The 20,909-nt window shown below is 49.9% G+C and overlaps 1 protein-coding gene across 2 annotated transcripts in view; it reads right to left on the bottom strand.

Annotated features, from left to right (window-relative positions):
- Positions 1 to 19,836, bottom strand: part of CRMP1 (collapsin response mediator protein 1) — a 51,728-nt gene extending 31,892 nt beyond the window's left edge. Inside the window, exons 1-2 of one of the 2 annotated variants that reach the window (XM_054825099.1) lie at positions 18,831 to 19,836; positions 2,781 to 2,869 (exon numbers count right to left, since the gene is read on the bottom strand). In XM_054825099.1, the coding sequence (XP_054681074.1) occupies positions 2,781 to 2,869; positions 18,831 to 19,202 (461 nt within the window). In that variant the 5' untranslated portion in view covers positions 19,203 to 19,836. Of the gene's footprint in view, positions 1 to 2,780; positions 2,870 to 16,092; positions 16,496 to 18,830 lie in introns of those variants that run through there. The other variant, XM_054825100.1, reaches the window with a different exon arrangement.
- Between the last annotated feature and the right edge of the window lie 1,073 nt (positions 19,837 to 20,909).

The following is a 20,909-nucleotide window of genomic DNA, read 5'->3' as shown; positions in this document are numbered from 1 at the left end:
ACCAGCAACTAGAAAACTCAGACTCACAGAAGGTGATGCTGTCTACCCTCTTCAGTTGAACAAGCTGGTAAATTCTGTCATACACGAGCTGATTAAAGGAAACAGCAGGTTTCAGGTTAACCTGAGAAAGCTGAAAACCTTCCCCAGGACCCTGTGGAGTTATTTCTGTTGTCATCAAGCCCAGATCTCTTTCAGGCATCTGAGGCACCCCTAACTTGGCTCGTCTCCTGCCCAGCTCTGGAGACCCCATCTGCAGCCACCCACGCTGCACACAGGCACCCAGCCTGGAGGGACTCAACCCTTCCGCTTGGCAGGGACGGAGCAGAGGTCATCAAGCACCAGACCGTGACCTGCTGCTTGGCATGCAGACCAGGGCTCATTTCCTCATGTGGAAACGAGACAGGATAGATGTAAGCAAAATATATTATTTACGTACCAATGGCAATTTAAATTACTAAATATCTAAATTACTATTTAGACACCGGAGAACTGCCTCTCAGCTGCCACCCGAGTGTGCAGGGTTTAAGTTTCAGCTAGGAAAAATCCACATGCACCGCTGCTCCCTTGTACCTAGGGAGACAGTTTGAGCATTGATAGGTAGGAGAAAACATCTACCATCCTCCAAACTATAGCTAATCTTCAAACACGTTCAAGGTTATATCTACATTCCTCTCTGAAGCACAATCTTCAGGGACATAAGCCTTAAAAGACCCTACTTCCTTTCATTAGTCAGCAAGAGAAACCCAACCTTCTATTTTCCAATCAGTTTCCACTGTAGAATAAGAAAATTAACCAAGATTTTTTATATCCCAGCAAAACCAGAACACTATTGCCTATTCTGGGCTGAGTGGTTTGGTGGCAGCTCCATTCGGTGGAAAGAATTCTGTATTATCAGCAGGATCTGCAGCTGGAGAGTCAGGGCATCAACTGAAATGTGGATGCCTGAGGTTCAAGGTCCTGCTCCAAAGGATCTTGAGCAACATTTAACAACTATGCTAAATATTTAGACACAATGGGCAGTTCCAGCTGGAGAAACTAAGAGAGACCAATCACAGAAAATATAAGGCTTCCCTAGCCTGCAGAATTTGTCATCTGAACACAGTTAGGACCCAAGCCCATCTCGCACCAGGCTGCCCTCACAAAGTAGCTGCTTTTTCAGAGCAGGACTTCTTGCACAGTTTACAAAGAAAAACCTCTGGTCATCTAAATCCAGGAAACCAGGCACAACTCAGGGTGTTGAATAGTAAACTTTCCTCCTTAGGCAAAGATAAAGGCATTTTAAAAATTAAGATCTTGTCCATCTATTCATTATTAATCCTAGCTATCTCGGGCAGCTGCAATACTGTCTGGAGGTATGGATCCATGCATGGATTTCAGAGGTGCTTAGCAAGGGCCACTAAATGGCAGGGCAGCTGAAGGCTTGGCATTGCTAACCTGCCTACTGAATACCATTGCATTTCGGGAATCAAGGCCAAAAATCCACAGCGGTTTCAGACTCACAGCATCTCACGCGCTTAGTTGTTATATCAGTTCTGATGCTGCATCTGAACAAACAAAAGCAGAGAAAAACTCAACTGTCGACAACTTGGTTGATTGTTGCTATTAAAAAAATATGTGTTCATAATTTTGTGCCTTCTGTGCTTAAAATGATATGCTCCTTTTGCCGCTTCTGCAATGCAAGTAACACTACAACTGGAAAAGCGGAGTGCAGTATTAAAAAGAAAACCACGTAGTCCATACAAGCATTCAGAATTTTCTTCTGTTATAATAACCTGAATCGTGAATAATGTAAGCAGCCACAGATATGTAAAGAATCAATCTTCTAATGTGATGATATATTGTTAAGAAAAGGAGCTCTGAAAACAAGTAGGTGATAAATTATTTACCAGATAACCATAATTATGTTTCTGTGCATTAAATTGTAGCCTCTGGAGACCAAACTTGTTAGGTCACTAGTGAAAATGTTTAGCCGTCAAGAAAAAGGCTTCGATCCTTGTGTACATCAGAGCGCTTGTACACACCACATGAATTTGCAAAACCAGAGACCCCCATCTCCACTAAGCCAAGGTAGGACCAGCAGAGCTACATGAATAGACATCTCTGTTACTGTTTCCCAGGCTATCAGTAACATGTATTTCATGGTTTTTCACCTAAGGAATACTTTCCCAGTTCCTGTATTTTATATCCTGATAAACCAGTAGGAGTTCCTGTCTAATAGTGTGAAGATTTAAGATTCTACACCATTGTTAAACAAGAAAAGGGAGATTCAAGCAATGCGTAACAAGGTTGTAGGAACAAGACATGCCATGCTTCAGCATTAACCAACAGAGGAACTGAGGAGTAGGTCCCCGTTAGCACTGTGTGACATGGGGCAGTTCCTGTGCCATACAATCCTTTAGAGCTTAGCTGCATTCGCCCTGATTACATGTGGGGAAAACAGCTGTAATGAGCCCTCTGTCATACATGGACTCAAAAATATCCACTGTCCTTAGCGTTACTTCTTGAGAGCCCCTACTTGCCTTGACTATTTTAGAAGAAACTAGGATTGAACTGTTTGAAAAGCAAATACCTTCAACTTATAGTAAAGAAATGTTCTACTTATCTAATCTTAGTGAAGATAAAATGGCAGAATTTCATAATTAAACATTCCTCTGCTATGGCCCCACATCTAGAGGTAACCAAGATGCTGGCTGCAAGATTTCAGGTCAGCACCACCCAGAAATCACAGTAGTCTATGCTAACAGGCATGCAAAAAAAGTTTGATATTTTAAAAAACCAACTTTATAAGTCCATCTTCAAGGTATATGTCTGCATAGAAGGAGTGGTCATCATTGATAATTCTTCCACCTTTAATGAGTAGTCGGTCACTCTGGGGGAAAGAAAAAAGGAAGAAATGTGGGTTTGTTGAAATAAATAAACATAATAACATACTGATGATAACGAATAGGCTTACACCATATAGAAAGCCATTTAACATCAAAGCACTTACCCTACATAAGGGTCTATGCCATAGATTCGGGTGAGTCCACAGACGGTGGAAAGGAAAACCATAGTTTCACTGAGTGTTTAATTCTGACTTTTGGAACATGAGGCCTCACGGCCATCAGTCTTTTTTCCTCAAAGCAGAACTCATTGCACATGGAAACACTTGAAATCCTGCTACATCCCCTTTTTACCACCACCTTATTGTACAAAGGCCAAAATGGGAAGAGAAGGCCCCAGAATAAACTTCCCAACACTGGAATGGCCAAGCTGAGCTCACCTGGGAGACTCAGCACCCCTGGGAGAGTAACAGAGCTTGAAATGGCCAGGGACAAGGTCAGGAGAGGCTGCCGAGCTCCGTCATGCAGAAATTCCTGCCCAGGAAAGGTGCTGAAAGCAGCATCAGCTCAGCAGAGTCAACTTGGCCACTCCATCAAGGTGGCCAAGGGACACGGCCCACAGCTTGCACCTCCTCTACTGTGTTACAGACTGACTCCAGAAAACCTAGTTTCTAGTGGGCATGAAGAATGAATTGTTGTCTAATTTGTGATTGCTGCAGGACAAAGGCTGCTGGTGAGCAGGGGGCACTCTGTACTGAGGTTCCCCACGCCGTACCTCACCCACTCCATGAACGATGCCAGGAGTGCAGCCTCAAAGGTTTGGTTTACCTGAAATACCACATGAACAGCAGAGCGAGCTACTGCCTCCTGGTATTTTCTAAAGTGCCAGAAAGCAAACATTTTTTTCCCCATGAAAAAATATCAAGTCTGCTGCGGCACTGTTCACAACGATCATCTGTTTCCATTTTTCTCGATTCAAATGGTTACAGTCTGTTCTCAAAAAATCCATTTTAGAGAAAGCAAATTTTACCACTGCATATTCCTGAGAACCAATATTTAACTCTCTCATTGAAGAAGTGGTACTGGAATCACCAACACTCCACCGCCTCGCCAGAGACAGTACATAACTTCAGCGTGTAATGCTTTTGCAAAGACTTTTGCCAAGTGACTGTGAATGATGGAAAACTCTAAAGCAGTCAGAACCTTACTTTCCCATTCGTATATAAAAAGGCCATCTATTGTAAATTATTTCCTTGGCTTACTAAACAATAACTCAGAATCTTCATTTTTGTCCATGTTTTAGACTTCTCACTCCAGACCCAGTTCCTGGTTTAATTACAGGATGACTCATGCATATAAAACATGCATGTCCCAAGTTCCCAGTTTAGAAGACAACTAAATGAGTTGGTATGTTTCCTCATCTATAAAACCAGGACAATGATACAGACCTTCTAAAAATTTATTAATTAAAAAGCGCTAAGTCAGAGTTAGGGGTGTTACAACAATGTTTCTTCAATGTAACTTCTCCGTTATAAGTAGCATATTTGCTTTTCATCTCGTATTTGAACATTTTGCAGGTTCAAAGCCTCTATAGCCCTCTGTATCATTCTAGAAAAGGAAAAAGGGAGAAGCAGAAATTTTAAGGGGAGAAAGATGGGTGGAAAAGACATTTTAAATACAGCCCGTGACAAAAGAGTACGTACAAAGATTTGAGGCTTTTCTCCATGTGCTGCAGCAGTGAGATGACCTTAGGGGGGAACCAAGGCACAGAACCTCAATGAAATGTCCCCGGGACCTGCCTCAGATGTTGGTACCCTCTCGTTAAAGGATGGAGATGAATGCAAGTCCTCAGTCTGCAATTTGCCAGAGCAGGCTCCCTGTTTTCCCCCAGCCTCTCTACTATCACTTGTAATCGCAGGACTTGTGAATGGCAATAAGTCATTTTGCCACATGCTGGCAAGTTGCATCTCCTCACCATGATGATTTACTACGCCGCTGACCTGCGGAGACCACCATCTTGTGAGATCTTTTTAAGCTCATTCCATTGCTTTCCTAAACATTAATACTGTCCAATTACAAGAGGCAAGTGCTTATTGATACGGGCAAGGAACATTACCAGAGCACTGCATCTGTCACTGCTAATGAGGCAAAAAATCTGCACGCTCATCAAGATGTTTTACATTTTATTTCTTTTAAAACAGGAGAAGATGCATAATAAATAGAAACAAATGTAACAGGCCAGGAAAATAAGACAGACTAAAATAAAGCAGAAGTACAACCCCAGAAAAATAATTGGAGACATAAGGATTTTATACGGTTTTATATATAAATATACATATATAAGTGGCAAAACTAGCTATTAGAATAATCGGAAACTAAAAAGGATTCAAATGCAGTTTCAAGAAAGCACTCAATTATGCGAGTCATTCATTAAATTAAGCCTCACTTACAGTTTATAAAGGATTACTGAATGTTTAGCTACAAAGTTTCCTTCTTCAGAATTTCGGAGGGTCTAAGAAATTCTGGTGAAGAAAGAAAACTGCACTTTATGGAGTCTTTCAAGGTTTTAATTCTTGACACCTTCCTGCTCAGAAGAAAACACAAACCATTCAAAATTGTTGCAAAAGGGAGCAGGTCCTGCACCTGAGCTGGCCTGTGGCTAAGGTTGCCCCCAGCCAAGAACAGGAAGCCATGGGAGATGAGGCTGCCAAAAACCCACAAACCTTGGTGCTCCCCAGGTAGTCTGCCAAGCCAGCGGGGAGGTTGCCACAGAGCCTTGTCCAGCTTTCATCAGGACCTGATAGATACGGAGACATCTCTGGCACACATTTCCATTCCAGCAGATCAGCAAATTCAGAAGAAAAAGGGTTTTGTTGGAACTTTTCCCACCCAACTCAAGCTGTCAGCATGTCTGTAGGACACGTCACAGATTGCTACAAGCCAGGAGCACGAGCAAAGCAGGGTACCTCTGCGCAGATGGTGCTGACGGGCACAAGCGACCCAGGTGGGGTTTCAGTGCCGCGTGGACACCCCGGCAGCACGCTGTGCCCAAGCAAACAGGCGCTGCCTCCTACACCCTGCTCGGGACCCGGGGTGGCTTGTCCTTAGCCAAAGCTGCGGGGTGGCTTGTCCTTAGCCAAAGCTGCGGTACCAAACCTCTGCGTGCACCTACCCATCCAGATGTGTTTCCATGAACACGCTGGAAAAATTACACAAACCTGACCAGCAGGGAGGCGTGAGTAATGTTAACAAGCAATTTGCTATATTCTCCCTGAAATAAACTTTCATACAAACCCTTGGCCAGCATGTGAGTATTCAGCCCCCACCATAGCCTAGGCATGGGTTTCAGGGACAGGCACAGCCCTGCTTTCGGGCACACACGGGGACTATGAAGTAGGTTAGCCACCTCAGGCACGCAGCCTGGCTGTGCGTGGTCAGGGACCATTTATTATTTCCCGGGGGCCTGGTGTCAGGCAGGCTGCTTGCAGCTTTCTTACCAAGTGCCAAATGTCCAGAAAAACCAAAAACCAAAAAAATCAAGAGACCAAAGCTCTCTTCTGCCTGGACCCTGTTCCCGGCTGGAGGACAGCCACAGCGTGTAGCACCCTGGGGAAAGTGCCGGGGGGAGGAGTGACCTGCAGCTCATGAATTAACCACGCAGCGCTGGCCCATATTTCCCCTTCCCATTTGTAAATCCCTCCGGGCAGGACACCTTCTTTGCCTAGCTCTCAGATGTACCCCCAGCAACTCGGGCGACCTTCGGGCTCTCTCGCAGTACAAAACAACGTGCTCATTACTCAACTCAGGAGGTGACGAGTGTAAGCCTTTATAGGGTGGCTGCCACCTTTATATTCAGGTAACAGATGTCTCAGATGCTGGTGCCCTGCCTGCTGAGCCCTGAGGGCTCCACACCAAGCTTGCAGTGCATCGCCTGGCACAAGAAGCTGCCAGCCCAGCTCTGCCCGGTGCAAGGTGAGGAAAGCTGCCAGGACCCTCTCCTCCCTCCAGCCCGCCAAGGACAGGCAGCGGAACACAGCAAAACAGAGAGGGGGTATTATATGGAACATATAAACTGAGCAATTCATTAGGTGCCAAGATTCAAGGGGGAAAAAACCCCTGCTCTCATTGACATGGGAGGTGCGGAAAGCACCGCTGTCAGTCCGTGCCATTGCTCAGCATTCGCCGCAGGGTGTGGGAGCCGAGGGCTTTCTCCTCCACCCATCACTGCTGCAATGATGCGACCGCATCGATGCAAAGCCGTTTGCTTCCGGGCCTTGTGCCTGGCTATGACACAGCATCAGCACAGCAACGATGCTTATCTTCTGTCTCCCTGCAGCTCCATTTTACAAGCGCTCTGACACCTCCCGCCTCAGCTCGCTGCTGAGTGTGATACAGCCATTCCTATTATCCACAGCTCTTCACCTTCAAACCCAGCGCATTGCTTTCCTGGTGAGGTTTTGCTAATCGTGGTCTAGCTTCTCCCCCTTAATCTGGCAGCAAAGCCACAGAGCTTAGTCTGTGACATGATAGCAATTTTCACGGCAGCAGACGGAGATGCCACAAACTCAGCATCATTTGCTGCAGGAGGAGGGGCCGTTCACTCAGAGGCGAGGCGGTGGCTTTCGCTCCCTTACAACTATTGTTTGCATTACAGTAAGAGCAACACAGAACATCTGTAAGCTGGTGACTGGCACAATTTGTATAAATTGCCTGGTTTACTGGGTATTTTAAATCAGCTTGTCTCAGCTCTTGTGAAGCGTGTCCGTATTTTTATACACTCGCAACGGTAGAAGGCCAGCAGAGACAAGCAGCGTCTGCATCAAACTGCCGGATGATGAGCCTGAGCCCTGCTGCAGTCCCAAAATCTGCAGTCCCAAAATCTGCAGTGGGCTCTGCACAATTACAAGTGAAGTCGAATTCATTTGGTGAGTAAATCACTCAATTCTGGGTTATTTGTAAATATGATCCAAATGTTAGGATCAAATGTTAGAGCAGGAACAATGGCAAAGAAATTTAAAATTAGCCTTTTTTTCATTCACCTACTCCACTCAGAGCTAGATGTATTTAAAAATATGACACACAACAAAATTCAAATACATTTTTTACAGACGCAGTTCTCAATCTGCTTCTGGAACTACTAAGAAACACAGTAACATAAGAAATAAAACTGCCATCTTCTGACATAAGATTTACTAAGTACTATTTCAAATTGGTGCAGCATGTCAAAATAAAATGCAGCACAAGTTATAGCAAACCGCACATCTTTCTTCAGTATCAATACCCATGGTACTGCACCTGCAGGCATCTTTTAGAGAAGACCACACCTCTATCATCAAGATGGAGCTTGGAAAAAGAAAAAAAAAAAAAAAAGAATCTGCCAGAGATTTCAAGAGTGGTGTTTTCATCAAATAGCAGCACCTGTCCAGACTGTAATTCTGATATACGCTATTACATTTTTTCCTTTTCTTCCATGAAAGGCATGTCTATCTATTGCATCTCCAGCTCTAAATCAGGTAAATTATGTATTTTTAATTATTTACAGTTTGCTTTATAATTTAGCTACAATGAACTTCATATAACATACCCAACATATGAGTCTAAGCACTGCTTCATTCCTGGATTTGGACTTTTACGATTGCTGCACTGCAGCCATTGCCAACTGAAAAAGTCTTTGCAACACTCTTTGCCCCAGATTTTCCAGGCCTAAAGGAGGAAACACTCCACAGTGGTTTCACTCTTTGCGTAATTCTAAAGACTTACTAGAATACACCATTGTCCTTACATCTCCAGAGCAACAATGCCTGTATTCTCTAAAATCCAGATTAGTCAATGGCCCTGAAGATGACTAAGGATTTTATGCTAAATAGCCATTTGAAAACAGTTTAAATTCCAAATCCACCTGTATTTCCAGTTCTCTGCCTATAAACGTATGTGGTTGAAAAGACATCAGATTAAAGGCAATAGACATAAGAAGGCATTAGGCTACGTTATCGCACTTGCAGCCAAGGCATTCATCTTTACTTTTTTAGCATTTGAGAACCCTCTGTTGCTAAGGCTTTAAAAAGGCCACTGAGAGTTAGAAAATACACAGAATCCCCAATTTAGAGGGGAGGTTCGAAAGCCACAGGCTGAAGTTTGTGTTCTCCTTGATTACCCAAATCTCCACAAGACAAGAAGTTTGTCAAAGGCAAAAGTCTCACTGGCAGGCAATGGAGGGAGACACTCAGAGCTTCTCTCTGCTGCTGTGCATTCCTCCTTGCAGAGTTATTTCCCATAATATTAAAGAGATTTAAAAGATATTTCCTTTGTGGATATATTTGGTTGTCTATTGTCAGAGCTGGTCAGATTCAGACCCAGCTGTGACACAATACACTTAAATTACCTTGCTTTTAGCAAAGTACTTAGAAATAAGGAACATTTTTAAACTTAATGGCAGAAGAAGATACCTTCCCAAGAGGAAGGCTTGCTTAAAATCCTTTCATAAGGATCAAAGAGCTGTAAATGGGATTTCATGAAGTACTGTCTGCTCATAGAAGACCTGGTTTTAATTAGCACTATCCTTCCTTTTGAATTTCATGTCTAGGTTACCCTCCATAGGAAGTAATTTTTAGCTAGGGTGATCCCTGAATCAACTCAGGGAATTGCTTGTAAAACACTGTATCCTTGAGGCATCATTTCCGATAGGCCGCTAATGGAGAATCTGCTTTTAAGGTCCTTTTCTTAACAAATACGCTCCAGTATATGGCAATTCATTTAGGAAGGATTATGTTGATTGTAGTAATGCTGTATCTTGGTCTGTAGCCAATATATTCATTCATCTTTATTCATTTAAAAGATCTGATGTTCTTTTGTTTCCACTTTGGAGACCTGACTTTCTATTCAACTAGCAATTTCACTCCTTAATCACACAGTCTAAAACGGCTACTCCTACAGCTACTAACTCCTTGGGGATTTCTTCACTGTAAATGTCATCTTTGCTTTGCTTTTAGAAGGGAAGCACAACAAACATCTTACTGGTGACAATAATCACTGGCATCAGCAGGGGTTTCACCTAAGTAGGGGCCGGAGGGTTGAACCCTCCATTGTTTGTTGTTGTAGCCATCTCTTGGGTTACAAACAGGTTACATCAATTAGAGCTGATCTCAAACTCTCAGCAAGCCATTCGTAGGAAAGGTTAAACTTGGGAAAAAACAACAGCAATTTACAGCACAGCTGGCTGCAGTGTGCCACTGAACTAAAGATGAGTTTTATCTAATTTCTACTCAAAAACCTGCATCAGGTTACCGGGACACATCAGTCTTGTCACCAGTCATGGTCAAAATCCAGCTAAGGCCATAAGGAACCCCTTCTCTGACAGAGGAGGTGGATGCAAGGGAAACAGAATACCAAAAAATGTCCTTGAATATGAAGTTTGCAATGGTAATTCACGATCGACTAAATGTGGTGGGTACAGGTGCGTATTGCTTGCACCTAGACACTTTTTGCTGTTTTGTTGCCTCACGTATCTACTTTTCTTGCAAGTCATAGAAAGTTGCAACACTTGCTGCTCCACCTCCCATGGTATCTGCGCTGGTCCATGAACAACCCTTCCACAGTCTCTTAGCTGCAAGCACTGCATACTCCTTTAGCCAGCCACATGCAAGGTGGTAAGGGTGATCAGCTTTACTCAGATTTTACAGAGAGACTTTACGGAAATCAGCGGGGACGTTTATTATTCAGTAGGGACATAAGGAAGAGCTGAGGCCTTAAACCTCATCAGGACATGCACCACAGATCGAAACTTCATCTTGTGACAAGCACATCAAGAGACAAGCAAAAGTAATCCCAAAGTATCTCTGTCCCAGCGGACAAGGCGCCATCTTCACATGTTGCAAGATTAGAAACCTGCAAATTATTTTGCTGCTCATCTCTGTTCCATCTCTCTCATACTTACAAAAGCAGCAAGAAATTCATCCCAGCTAACTCTCAGTGTCTGACTGCTTCACAAGCCAGTGGGCCCTCCTTTTCCGCAAAGGAAAATGAAGCTTCTCCCCTTTACCACATGTATAAACTTGCTTATGAAAGAAATGGCAGCAAAACAGAAAGCAGACCTTGACCTCCTGTGAGGAAAGTGGTTCACTGCCAGCGGTCGCTCTCGGCACTTGTAAGAAGGAGATTCAGACTTGCTGAACAACTACCTCACCACATCAGTTGTCTTCCCAGACAGCCACTGTCCCCTTTCCAAACCTGCCCAGCTTCCAGCAATGGTGGCACCAGCTATGACACTGAAAACCCTGATGCCCTGCTGAGAGCACCAACCAACAAACTTGCTGTGGCAGTTAAAGGAATCACTGCCCCAAACCCTTCTTTTCTGTCCCTCTGCCAAAGGTTTCAATCTCCATAGAAATGTCCCCAGAAGGACCTACTCTGAATGTAATTTAAGACACTCGATGGAAGTGGCTTAAACACTGTGGCCAATTTTTCTCCTGTAGAAAAAGGAGACTTATCACAGAATCATAGAAATGGTGGTTGGAAGTCCAACTACTTCTGCTGAAGCAGCTAAAGCATCTCCAGAGCTGCCAAGTCCAGTGCAATATGCAATATGAATTCACAAATGTTCATCAATAGATAAGTAAACTGAGAGGGGCCAAGTCTCCTCAACAGCTACAGGTGGAAAAATGTAACTTTGATTATTAAAGAAATATTCAAGAGTAAGAAGGGATTCAGAAGTCCCAGACCTTGGTGTTTTAAAGCAGGACAAAAAGTGCTTCAATCAGTCCAAATCTTGCGCCAATAGCAGAATAATAATGAGAGACATTGTTCCCATGCCCAGCACTCAGTAGGCTTTTCAAACACTTTTGGCAAGTCACACACCAATCTGTAGCTTCACAATGTTAAATGAAGGTGGATGGGAAAAAGGCATGGCCAAGGGAGATACAGAATAGACCTACACCAGATGAGGACTTTGGTTCCCCATTCCAGGTACTCACCACACTTTACATCTGTAGGACACGTAGCCCTGGTGTTCAAAGTGAACTAGCTGGTGGCCGGCAGCTCTTGCACTGGCTCACACCAGAACACCTCACGTTACCCCAGCACTTTGCTTAGGCCAAACAGAAAGTTTTCCATCTTGACCCTCGTAGTTAGCTTGAGACCAAAGTCTCACGCAGCAGAAGTCCAGACAAATGCATTTTTTCCTCTCTCAAAGTATTCTGCCATGTTCAACCGAAGCCTACTTATTTCTCAGCTCTCTTCACGTCAATCAATTCAAAAGGCTACAACTAAAATTATTCTCTGTGCCCACTCCTCTGAATTTCTCCAGACTCTCCTCATTTTTCTGCATCTGCTTCTTTTTCTCATCTTGGCCAGCTCTTCTCTTTACTTGCTAAGCTCAATAGTGAGATCCTGCCTCCCTAACACCACGTTTTTGAGCTCTCTGCCTCCCCATGCCTTACAATCTGCCAACTCAGGCCCAGCACCTCGTTCCCCCATTCATATGCCAACCCTTGGACCTTTCCTAGGAATATTATTGCCTTTTCTAAGAGATTCGGGCACCATTTGCCTCTCTCATGTCCCTCCCTGCATTTGCTTAGGTGACTAACTATTCTCCCTTTGCTCAGTAGAGTTGTCTTCACACCTCCTCTTCACCGAGCTGACGCTGATTATGTTTTAATCGTTGCAATCGTTACTGGAACAAACAAGTCCTCTAACAGACATTTTACATGCCACGTGCTTTTTTTTCAAATTGTGCTATGTATATGCGATAATTTTGAGTTCTTCTGGGCTGAGGCCTAGCTTGAACGTGCCAAGTGCTACCAAGACACACAAGCCAAAATAATTTGTAACAGATCTTTCGGTGTTATCATCCCCATTGATTCCCTGTAATATGCTGCACAAGAGGAATATAATAGCGACGATAAAAGCAATGGGCGGGGGTTGAATCCTGTGAAATCTGGTCTGCATGAGAGCATGCCTGCACAACCGAAGCACAAAACATTGCCACCTCATGCGGAAAAACACCTCAGCAATGGATGTGGTGGCTGACTGTACTACACAGCCTGAGAAATATGCTCCTGCAGATGCATCCGTGGCAACCCTTACATTATGCAGAGCCTGCTCCATCCCCAGCTAACACTCCCGAACCAGGGGAGTGAGACCCCCCCAAGGACTTCAACACAGTGCAGAGGACGTGACCAAAGTGCTTAACTTTCTGGTTCAGTGCATCTCTATTTTACATCACCCAGAGACTGGTCTGGTGCTTCAAATACAGGGTCCTCTCCACAGTAGCTACAGTGAGATGGGCCCAGTTTCCCCAGTCTGACTCAGAATAGAATGGCACCTCATTCTGGAGCAGTGCTGGTGCTCAGCTAACAACTGGAAGCCTAGATGCTGTGTGGGATGCATAAAGGGCAGCAGGAGAGTCACAAACAGGATAAATTGCAAGAAGCATGAATTTTCCAGGGCTGAAATTAAAAAAAAGCAGGTGCAGATCTGGAAGATAAGAGTAGGGAGATGCTCAAAGCAAAAGGGGGCCTGTCTGCAACACAGCATCTCTGTCATCCTAGATACTTCCAGGAGAAATGGGAGAAAGGAAGGCAGGAATAAAGCTGCTTCAGAGGGAAGAGGTGAAGGGGGTGACAGTCTGAAGGGGTCAGGAGGTGAGGCATGGTCAGACGAAGCACAAGCAGGCAGTTATCCCCACGTGCACCAAGGGGAGTAACCCAGACAGAACACCACAGGGGTGTCTTCCCAAGAGTGACACCTGCACCCACACTGGTCAGAGCTGAAACCAGCCTCTGCCTCTTGCTTCACAAAGTTCCTGATGCTGCAGACCTGACCCCGGAGGGAAGTTATGGCCAGGTACTGACTGCAGAGAGTGCCTGTGGCTGGATGCTGTGGCAGGATGCTGGGTGCTGTTCTCCTTGTGCGCTCAGGACGGCTCCTGGCCCCATGCAAGGAACATGAGTTTGGTACGGGAAAATCCACAGCAAAGTATCAGTGCACAGGACACTGTCAAAAATTAGTTTCTCGCTATTCCAATGAATCCTGGAGCTGGTGTAGCTCCAAAGAAGGGGGGGGGGGGATGTTAAGCACAGTGACAAATGACATTTTTATACGATTTCATCATCGCTGTTGTTGTTGCATAACTTTACAGAACTATCACATTTCCTGAAAGCCCAGAAGGCTTGAAGCTCCAACATATTTCCTTAGTGGCAAGATGAAATACCTAATTTACCATATTGGAACGGGGCTTCAGAAGACACGCGCAGACAAATCCAGTGGGGTCTTGTGGGATAGGCAGTGTGTACAAGGTGTAACAGAGTGCCTGATTTGCTTTTGCTGGAGAAGAAGGGCCAGAAGTGTAAAACAATAAAATAAAAAAAGGCAGTCCAAGTCTGCTGCCTGCCAACTTCACTAATGTTAATTTATGCCTTTGATTTGGTCACAAAACTCAACAGTAGTGTTAATGAATATTCATTTATAGACGCTTCAACACATCCCATTTCAAAGAGAGCAGGCTGAGGTTTGGGCTTTCTTTTTCCCAGTAATCCTCTCCCCAGCACAGAGAAGGAAATTTGTGAGAAGTGACAAAATTAAAATGAACTGTTGATTCCAAGGCAAACACTCGTAATTCTAGTTTCATCTTTCTCTTCAAATCCGAGAGCAAACAACTAGCTATGGGTGGGAACCTGTTATACTCCAGCTGCAAATGGAGGTCGAGCCTCACACAAAGCACCTGACGCTCCCACAGAGGGCAGCCAGGGCCTCCCCCAGACCAGAGGTACCCTCAGTAACCCCAAGTCACACGATGCACTGAGGACGGAGGTGAAAGGAGCCATCACTCAAAGAGTCATCACAACACCCAGACTCAGCCTTGCCACCAGGCACTGCTGCCTGTTGATAATGGAAAACTGTATAAATGCAGCACTTGGGTATCATAGAACTCTGCTTTTAAAAGAAGGCTGTTCCCCTCCTGACCCAATATTTTGGCTAAAGGATTTTTTTTTCAATAACAACAAAACCTCAAGGAGCTTACAAGCCTTGTAACACTGGCTCAAATAATGCCTGGAACCACCAGGTTTGCTCAGGAAGCTGCCACACCCACCAGGCAGCCCTCTCTTCAGCTACTGAAACTTGCCCTGCTTCCCAGCATCCTGACCGTGCCAGCTTTCCTGGGAAAGCTCCATGAAACCAAGCCTCCTCTTTAAGCTCACCCTGCTCCCTCACTCATCTCTGCCCCGGGTGCCACAGCAGCAGTGACCCCATCACCCACTGATCCGGCCCCTCGAGAGGACAGCAGGCACCAGCCTGCAGACCGACACTGGCTCTGGGAAAATTTCTGTGTGACCAAACTGCTGGGGAGATTTCCCCTGAAAACCCCCTCCCCACCACCTCTGCTTGTTCTTTATCCCCAGCCCTGTCGATCTGGTGTATCTAAGAGAAACAATATACCGAACCAAAGGATCCCAGATCCTTTCTTTCTGGCATGGAAAACACGCTCTATTGTAGTCCTGCTCGGGGATAAAAGCATCTAGCGGGAGATAGGCACAGATAGGAAGAGGACGGTTCTGATTAACTCTTTGACTTCTGATCCCCACCATGTCTGATGTATTAATAGCACAGAAAGGTGTTGGTGTTGGCATCATGGCGCTCTTTGATTTTCCACGTTCCCCCCCTCCCCCCTCCCCGCTTCCCCACCTCGGATCTCTCCGCACCCCCAGCCCACCCCGGCCCAGCGCCCCCTGTCCCCTCCGGGGGGCTGCGCTGCCCCTGCCCGCTGCCGGGGGGCGGCGGCACGTTGTGCTGCGGCTCGTCCCCTCCCTCTTTTGTTCTGCCTCGCCCGGCGGCCGAGCCTCCCCGGGCCCTGCTCCTCGGGAGGGCGGCACAGCCACCCCCGGCCCCCGACCTCCGGCCCCGCCAGCGCCGGGGCAAGCCTCCCGCCGGCCCTCCCCGCCCCGCCCCGACCCACCGCCGGCGGCTGTGCGGAGGGCGAGGAAAGGGGGGGGGGGAAACCACAAACAAAACAGAATTAAAAATATAATATAAAATAAACATCTGAAATAAAATCAAACCGCTCCCAGCCCGGAGCTCCAGCAGGAGGAGGAGAGGGCACCGGCGCCCGCACCCACCCAGCGCCGGAGAAACTCAGCCACGGCCCCGCAGCCTGGCGGGGTCCCCGCCGCCATCCGCGGAGCACTGCGCGGCCGCGGCGCTCCCGCCTCACGCCCTTCCCCGCCCTGCTAACAAAGGAGCGAGGGCAGCGGCTCGCTGCGTGCCGGGATCCGCTTACCGTTATGTGGGGGATGCTCTTCTTGCCTTGGTAAGACATGTCGGCTCTCGCTAGCGCCGGGCGCACGCAACACACGCCGAGGAGCGAGCCGAGCCCGACGGAAAAATATCGGTGGTAATAAGAGGAATAAAAATTCAGAGCCCGGTCGGGTGATAGGGCGGGGCGGGGGCGACCCGGCAGAGCTGTGCAATGGAGGCAAAGTTCCCTCGCTCAGAAGGGGAAAGGGAGGCAGGCAAACCCGGCACCTTTTTTCCCGGCTGCAATAAAACAGGGACGCGGCTCCCGGGGGGTCGGCGAGCGCTGCCTCTCCCGGCGGCAGCAGCGCCCTCCCGGCTGCAGGTCGGAGCAGGATTCGCTCAGCTCAACCCAGGAAGCGTTTCCTTCCCTCCTGTCCCCCACCCCTACCCCGTCGGCCCCCCTTCCCAGCCCATCAATCCAGCCGGAGCCTCCCTCCCTCCCGCACCGGCGCTGGAAAACACCGCCCCCCCAGCTCCGCCGCCGCCCCGCTCGCACGCTGAGGTCACCGGTGGGGTCCCACGCGTGGGCTCCGGCAGGGTGGGGACCGGGAGGGGGGTAGCCCCAGGCTGTGGGTCCTACTGCGCAACACATGGCAATGGCACTGCCTGCTCTGTCCCCATGGCACTGACCCCGATGGCACTGCCCTGCTCTGTCCCCATGGCACTGCCTGCTTTTTCCACGCGTGGCACTGTCCCCATGGCACTGACCCTGATGGCACTGCCCTGCTGTGTCCCCATGGCACTGCCCAGCTCTGTACCCCAAGGCACTGCCTGCTCTGTCCCCAATAGCACTGACCCTGATGGCACTGCTTGCTGTGTCCCCACCAATGACTGACCCCAACAGCACTACCTGCTCTGCCCTCCTTGTCACTGTCCCAGTGCCACTCCCTGCTCTGCCCTGTCCCCAGGGAGGCTGTGGGTGCTGGCACAGCCCACCACAGGCAGGCCCGGCCAGGTGGATGCTGTGCCAGCAGCTGCCGAAGAGGAAAAGCGGCTGGTTCAAACCTTTCCGTCTTTTCTGACTCACAGAGTGCCGCCCTCCACCTACGGTACTTGATTAAGGCTCCATGCACAACTGCAGGAAGGGTAAAAGGCACTGCAAAGCTGCGCCCAAGTTAATCCCTCCAACGACAAGCAGCCAGGGGCTCTTGGTGCACACACCCCCCTGCGACGCATACACATATACAAGGTATTTCCTACCCAGGCCACAACCCTCATACATCTCCTCTGAAATCACCGTTTGGAGCTTGCAAAAAGCTCTGGCCGCCACTGCTCTGGGGTCATGCACATGGCTGCTGCTTACAGTGCATCTTCCTAATCCAGTGACCAAATCTTGCCTACTTTACCCCCACCCTCCTCCTCACACACATCCCCCCACACCCCAAAACCAATCCAGAGCCAGATAATTTTGGAAGCACAGTGAGATCTGGGGAGGTAGAGTGCAATGTGCTCACTACCTTGAGTTCCAGCCTGAACTAGGAAGCAGGGAAGATGGGGAGGAGGCATCAAGGATGTCCTAGAAGATGTGGGACTTCAGGGTGTGCCATGTCCTCCCACTGCCCCAGGGTACTGATGGAAAGGACATAGGTTCAGGTGAGCTGGGAAAGAGAAGACTGCACTGCAGCAGGCAGCCTCTGAAGGCGACCCTGAGGTTGTTCAGTGAAGTGGCACCATCGCAGGCACAGTGTCCCACCAAGCCCTGCCTGCTCTCTCCAGTGTCCCACCACAGCAGGCACCCACCAGGCTGCACAGGAGGCCGTGTGGCACCTGCACCCAGTCCCCAGACCAGAGAGGACCAGTGCCCCATTCATGCTCAAATTGAAGAGGGGGTGAAAAGAGTGGAAACTCTTAAGTTTAGCCTGTGGAAAGAGCAGAGCGTCAACAGCACCACCCTCCAGGCTGGGTGCTAAGGGAAAAGGTGCATATACGCACGGACATGACTGCAAGGCCGCGTTTCTTTCTAAGGGGAAATAAATGACAGCCCCGGTTCCCAGGAGAGCCAGCCTCCCGGGTCTGCCTCCAGTCTGCATGCCGCAGACAGGGTTAAGATGGAGAAGCGCAGCTGGCGGGGGCTAGCCAGCCCCACCGGCCTCACTTTTTCCTTAAATCTACAATATGAGCCCAGACTGCAGCCCCAGAGGTGGGGAACCCCCGGGCAAAGGTTTCGGCAGATCCTCCCGCCTTACGCGCTCCCTGCCGGGGAGACAATGAAGGCGCACGGGGAGCGGGGGCAGAGCCGAGGCCGGGCCGGAGCCGGGGGCTGTGCCTGGGACAGGCTCCGCGGAGTTTTCCCGGCGAGCCCAGAAGTGCGGCGGGGGCTGCTTTGTTCCGGGGGGCGGCGGGGAGGCGCCGAGGGGACCCGGGTTGCGCTCCTGCCCACCCGGCATGGGCAGCGTTCTACCGGCAAGAAGGGAAACGGAGAAAATCGCCATCACTTACAAAGGAAAACGATTTCTGGGGTCGCCCACCCCGCCCCCACTAGGCTCAGGCAAGTGAGATAGTTTAGGGGCCAGCCTGGTTCTTCCCACAGCATCACCGTGCCGGGGAGGAGGGGTCCGTGCCTCCTCGACCTTCCGTGCCGAAACTCCCCCGCGAAGGCGGCCCCCGTTCCCCCCGCGCCGGCGAGGGGGGCTCTGCGGCACGGCACGGCTCGGGTCGCCCGGCGAGTGGGGGCGGCGGCTCCCGCCCCCCAGCCCGGGGCCCCGCTCCGGCCCCGCTCACCTGCCCATTGTCCTGGCCCTGCAGCAGCTCTTTCCCCGCGGGGTATCTGATCTCCACGCCCGGGGTCTTGTCCTCCCGGTCTCCCGGGGAGCTGATGACGGAGCCGGAGACCTCGCTGATGTCGCTGGCGGTCTCGCTGTAGTTGTCCCCTCCGTCCAGCATGTCGTGCCGGCTGCCGCTCCGCGGGGTCCGGGACCCCTTCTTCCCCACGCTGTAGGCGTCGAAGTCGATGGTTTTGTTCTCGTAGGCCCCCTCCACGGAGGCGAACATCCCCCCGTATTTCTGCCGCGGTGTCTGGGCTGTTGTACCCGGCCTAGCTAGATACACAGGCAGGTCATCTTCTTTATTCCAGTTCCTCTTTCTCTCGGCCATTCTCGCTGTCCGGATCTCTCCCTCCCTCCCTCTCTCTCCTCTCTCTGCCTCCCACTTCTCTGCACCTTCTGCTACCGGGATAGGCTGCTAGTGACCATAAAAATGAATGGATGGATGCAGCAGTGGCGGAGCTGGGTTGGCTGGTGGGATCTTTCCCTTAGGGAGATGCAAACGTTAACCTCCCTCCCCCCACCCACCCCCCCGAAAAAAAAAAACAAAAAAACAAAAAAACACAAACCAGAGAGAGAGAGAGAGAGAAAGAAATAAATCCAAGCGGGATTGAAAAATAGCCGTGTTAGTAAAGAGCACGTGAAAATAAAGTACAAAGAGCGGAGAGGAGAGGGTGGCAGAGGCAGGTGATTGGAAAGCCCTTGACGAATAGGAAGAGCAGCAGCAATTCCCAGAGCAAGGACCGCAGTGCACACGCTCCCCCCGGTATAAAGAATGATCCGGGGGGCGGGAGGCAGGGGAGGCGGGAGCCCTCTACATGCACACACAGCCGGTGCAAACAGGGTCCTTCCCGGCGGGCGAGCGCGTCACCTGCTGCTACGTGGCTTCAGGGGGAAGAAAGAAAAAAAAAAAGAAAGAAGAAAGAAAGAGGAAAAAACCCAAAAATCTCCCCAGCCCCCCCGAGCGAGCCGGAGGGAGTTTCTCCCACTTTGCACACTCACAGTCTCCCCGCCTCCCTCCGCAGGAGGAGGCTGCGGCGGTGCCCGGGCGGGGGGGCCGGGCGGGGGGCGCGGCCGCGGCAGCCCGCGGTGCGGGGTTGGGGCGGGCCAGCTCCGCGCTGTCCCCCGCCGCTCGGGGTCGGTCGGGGGCCGTAGGGGGAGCAGCGGGGAGAGGAGGAGGGGTGGCGGGGTCGGGGGAGGAAGCACAACTAGCCTCAGCCCCCCGGGGCAGGGGGGCTGGCGCTGCTCTCTCCCTGCCGCAGCAGCTGGTGCCCGGAGGGGGGTGGCGGCGGCCCCGCTCCGCCCCGCCGCTCTCCCACTCCCCCCCCCTCCCGCCGCGGCGGCGCTGCGAGGGCGCCCGAACCCGCAGCGCTCCGCGCAGGCAGCAGGCACGGCGGCAGCAGCCGGCTCTGACACGGAAGTGATCGCGCCGACCGCCGCCGGCTCCGCCAGCGGGGACGGGGCGCCGGGGGAGCGGCGGCTCCGCAGATCGCGGTGTCCAGCCCGCGGAGCCCGGAGTGCCCGGCGCGCCGTCCCGCCGAGACCCCCGCGGAGCCGGAGGTGCCCGCGGTTCCCGGCGCGCCGCCCCGCGGAGCCCCGCGGAAGCCGGAGAGGCCGGCGCGCCCCCGCGGAGCTGTCCCTTCAGCACCCCGGGCGGCATCCCGGGCCGCGCAGCACCGGCCGGCTCTTGCCCGGCTTTTCTTCGGCAAACGAGAGGCAACCACGGGACCCTGAGGCGGAGGGCTTCGTTTGACTGTGAGGGATGCCAGTTCCCAAAATCAAGGAGGGTTTCTTAAAGCAGGAGGGGTGGAGAACGTGTTACCCTCAACTCTCTGCACAGCCCGCTTCAGAAAGTCCATCTTTACACCCCTACCTGTCTTATAGTGCCAGAGGATAACATCCACTGAAACCACAAGACCTTGGACACTCCTCTCCCACGCATCTGCCCATCTGAGACAAATCTGGCAGGCTTTGAATACAGCAGCAGTTACATAAGGGATATTTTCTATTGCTCTGAAATAATGTATTGGAACAAACT

The sequence above is a fragment of the Grus americana genome, chromosome 4 (assembly GCF_028858705.1).
Source record: "Grus americana isolate bGruAme1 chromosome 4, bGruAme1.mat, whole genome shotgun sequence".
Lineage (NCBI taxonomy): Eukaryota > Metazoa > Chordata > Aves > Gruiformes > Gruidae > Grus > Grus americana.
Note: the sequence above shows the minus strand (reverse complement) of the source record. Positions and strands in the feature narration are given on the sequence as shown.